This window comes from Chrysochloris asiatica, unplaced genomic scaffold, assembly GCF_000296735.1.
Source record: "Chrysochloris asiatica unplaced genomic scaffold, ChrAsi1.0 scaffold00100, whole genome shotgun sequence".
Lineage (NCBI taxonomy): Eukaryota > Metazoa > Chordata > Mammalia > Afrosoricida > Chrysochloridae > Chrysochloris > Chrysochloris asiatica.
In genome coordinates, this window is record NW_006408618.1 from 11,376,716 (window position 1) to 11,380,655 (window position 3,940).

General features: G+C 36.4%; 1 protein-coding gene across 7 annotated transcripts in view; it reads right to left on the reverse strand.

The window, feature by feature from the left end:
• ABL2 (c-abl oncogene 2, non-receptor tyrosine kinase) overlaps positions 1–3,940 on the reverse strand; it is a 185,335-nt gene that overhangs the window by 31,969 nt on the left and 149,426 nt on the right. The window contains exon 1 of one of the 7 annotated variants that reach the window (XM_006867085.1): positions 1,765–1,882. The exons of 4 other annotated variants lie outside the window; for them this stretch is intronic. In XM_006867085.1, the coding sequence (XP_006867147.1) occupies positions 1,765–1,876 (112 nt within the window). In that variant the 5' untranslated portion in view covers positions 1,877–1,882. Of the gene's footprint in view, positions 1–1,764; positions 1,916–3,940 lie in introns of those variants that run through there. 2 more of the 7 variants (XM_006867090.1, XM_006867089.1) reach the window with 2 other exon arrangements.

Genomic DNA, 3,940 nt, shown 5'->3' on the forward strand with positions numbered 1-3,940 from the left:
AAAAAAAAAAAAGTATCCCAGTCCAAATAATACTATATTTTTCAAATATACAAAGTAATAAATACATGATAGTTATTGTTGAGGCCAAGGTTCTAAAAGAACTACAATCTAGAAACAATCTTTTTTATTTCCCCTTCCCCTTCACTTTGAGGCAAAAGCTGGACAATGAATAAGGAAGGCTGAAGAATAATTTATACCTTTGAATTATGGTGCTGGCAAAGAATGAACACATGAAAAAGCAGCCGCAATGTTCCTGACAAAGGTGGATGGTGAGACTTTGTCTCTTGTATTTTTGGACTTGTTATCAGGAGGGACCAATTCCTGGAGAAGGACATCATGCATTTTAAGTAGAAGGTCTTTTTAAAGCAAAACAGGAAGGCCTTCAAATGAGATGGACTAATGTCACAGTTGCAACAGTGAGCCCAAACATAGCAACGATTATGAGGATGGCAAAGGACTAGGCAGTATTTCGTTCCGTTATATACAGGGTCACTCTGAGTCAGAATGGACTCAACAGCATTGAACAACAGCACTCCCTTTTCCTACCTCTGATTTTATGGTCTTTTTGGTCAAGTCAAAACATCTTATTTCCTTCCTTCTTTCTTTTTACTCTCTCCTTTGTTTTCTTAGTATGGGAAGGTCAATTTCCTGTGCAGTCTGCACAGGATATCCACTTGAAACACCATTCTTCCCACCAGCAACAAACAATAGGAGTTTTTCTACTCACCCTCTTCCCCCTCACCTCAGCCCTGGCCAAGAAGGAACATATATTACATCAACAAGAGTTAACTGAATGGGGGAAAGCAGGCTAAGAAATAAGAGAGAGGGATATAGAGAGAAACGCCTATGGGAAGACAAAGTAAATGTCTCAGTGTTGTGCAGTGCCCATGGCACTTTCCTCACAGACATGTCTGGATGAGTCACATGGACCCTGCCTGCCTGAAGACAAGCATGTAGGCTGGGAATGTTTTATTTTTGAACAATGTGATGTTATCACTGTATATTCGGTACCTTAGATAGCAAGCTAAGTATCTTTCATTAATTACCATGATAGAAGTAGATCATAGACTTAAAATGAGCCAACAGAAGACTCTAACTTTCTCTGGGTATAACCCAGAGAGCAGAAATACATTATGACTATCAAGAAAGGTATTTTTTTTGCTATTGATAACATTAAAAAAAAATTTTTTTTTTAAGGCAAAACATACAGAAACAGTAGCTTGTGAAAAGTAAATTATCAGGACTAAAACAGTTAAAATCCAGAGTAATAAAAACTCAAATTCAAATTCAGAAATAGTTCCTACTCTTAATATTTAATTTTATTAAAAATATTTTTCACCAGATTGTCATTAAATAACTTTTACTGGTTTAATTAAAATTTGTCAGAGAAAAATTAATATCTAAATTTTTCACTTTAGCCATTTCTCAAATTACTTTACAAACACTTAGCTTGCTAGAATTTTACTTAACTTATATATTTCAGAAACTTGTTATTTTAAGAAGAATGTGACGAGTTGGATAAACTATTCAACAATATTCAACATAGCTTAACTTCTTCATATTATAAAATATTCCAGTTTATTAATTTATTTTGCCATTCTAAAATATTTAAGATCCTATTATGAAATATCAGAAAGCAAAATATAAATAAATAAATAAGACCATGAACCTAAACTGAGCAAGAATGAAGATAAAGCAGTAAATAAATATTCATTTTTTGAAATGGTTATTTATCCTCCCCAAACCATCAACTCTGAAGCATACCTGTCAAGTTGGGTAAAGCAGATTCTGAGGCCTCACCACACAGGCAGCAAAGCGACGTGTCCTGATCTCTGTCATAATTACTAGAAGGAAGCAGGACTGTCCCAAGGACCATACTGCTGCCCAGAAGCACAAAAGTTAAACTGTTCTGTGTAAAGAGGAAGTCTTAGAATTCCACTCTCTGACAGGCAGCACCACATGCATGTGACATTTACTCATGGACTCCAGTGGCCACAAAGAACCAATAGAAGGGTAAATACAACTTCCTGAGTGGGAGTGGCCTAAAGGAAAATGTCTCGTGATCAACAGAAGACTGAGTCAGAAAAAAGGTACTTCAAGAATTCCAGGAATATATATTTTTTAATAATTTAGTAAAATAAATTAATAATAATAAAACACAGCAACCCATACATGAACAAACAATTTAATAACAAAACATGTAGGAATCAGTACATCCAGCTAGGTTTTCATTACTAAGCAGATGATGTGGTAGGATTGCAGAGGAAAAGTTTCCTTGGAGAAACCTGTTTACAATAAAACATCAAATGTACTTTTACAAGAGAGGAAACGCCTAGAAAGAGTCATCTTTTAACGTCACTTAAATTAGTTCAAGAAACCACAAACCCAAAGTCAGAGAAATAATTAAGTTCTGATTCATAAGTGCAGAAGCCAGAACATGAATGCCTTCACTAATATTTTTGGCTGTATAGCCTACTAAAGGCTACCAACATAGCACGATAGTATTAAATACTTTTGAGTGTTTAAAATTTTTTAAGCAAAATTCTAATCTTTAATATACATAAATAAAGTTGGATAAAATGAGCATACTTTACTAAACTAAAACCTATAAATAATAAAGGCTAGTGACAAAACCAAACGGCCACCACTTGTCTGTCAGATGTCGTACTGTGGTGGCTTGTGAGTTGCTCTGATTCTCAAAGCTATGCCATTGGTATTTTAAATACCAGCAGGGTCACCCATGGTGGACAGGTTTCAGATGAACTTCCAGACAAAGACAGACTAGGAAGAAAGAGTGACAAACTACTTCTGAATCTTCAGTCACTGAAAACCTTATGAATAGCAGAGAAACACTGTCAGATATAGTGCCTGAAAATGAGCCCCTCAGGTTAAAAGGCACTCAAAATGCAACTGGGGAAGAGCTGCCTCCTCAAAGTAGTTGACCATGATAAGGTGAATGGAGTAAAGCTCGTGGGAGAAAAGCCCGCGGGACCCTCATTTGCTGATGGGGCACAACTCAAAATGAAGATAAACAGCTGTACACATCCACTGAAAATCGGAACATGAATGTATGAAGAATGAATCTGGGAAAATTGGAAGTTGTCAAAAATGAAATGGAACGCATGAAAATCAGTATCTTAGGCATTAGTGAGCTGAAATGGACTAGTATTGGCCATTTTGAATCTGACAACCACATGGTTTACTATGTCAGGAATGACAAACTGAAGAGGAATGGTGTTGCATTCATTGTCAAAAAGAACATATCCAGATCAGTCAGGAGGTTCAACGCTGTCTGTAATAGGATAATAACCATGCGCCTACAGGGAAGCCCAGTTAATACCACTATTATTCAAATTTATGCACCAACCACTAAAGCCAGTGAGAGGATGAAATAGAAGAATTCTACCAACTTCTTCAATCTGAAATGGATCAAACATGCAATCAAGATGTATTGATCATTACTGGTAATTGGAATGAAAGGTTGGGAGCAAAGAGGAAGGATCAGTAGTCGGAAAATATGGCCTTGGTGATATAAATGATGCTGGAGAAGGGTGATACAAATGATGCTGGAGAACGCATAATAGAATTCTGCAAAACCAATGATTTGTTCATTTCAAATACCTTCTTCAGACAGCATAAGAGACAACTATACACATGGACCTCACCAGATGGAATAGATAGAAATCAAACTGACTACATCTGCGGAAAGAGACGATGGAAAAACTCCGTATCATCAGTGAAAACAAGGCCAGGGGCAGACTGTGGAATAGACCATCAATTACTCACATGCAAATTCAAACTAAAGCTGAAGAAAATGTAAACAGCTCCATGAGAGCCAAGACACGGCCTTAAATATATCCCACCTGAATTTACAGATCATCTGAAGAACAGATTTGATACATTAAACACTAAAGACCGAAGATCAGAAGAGTTGTGGGAT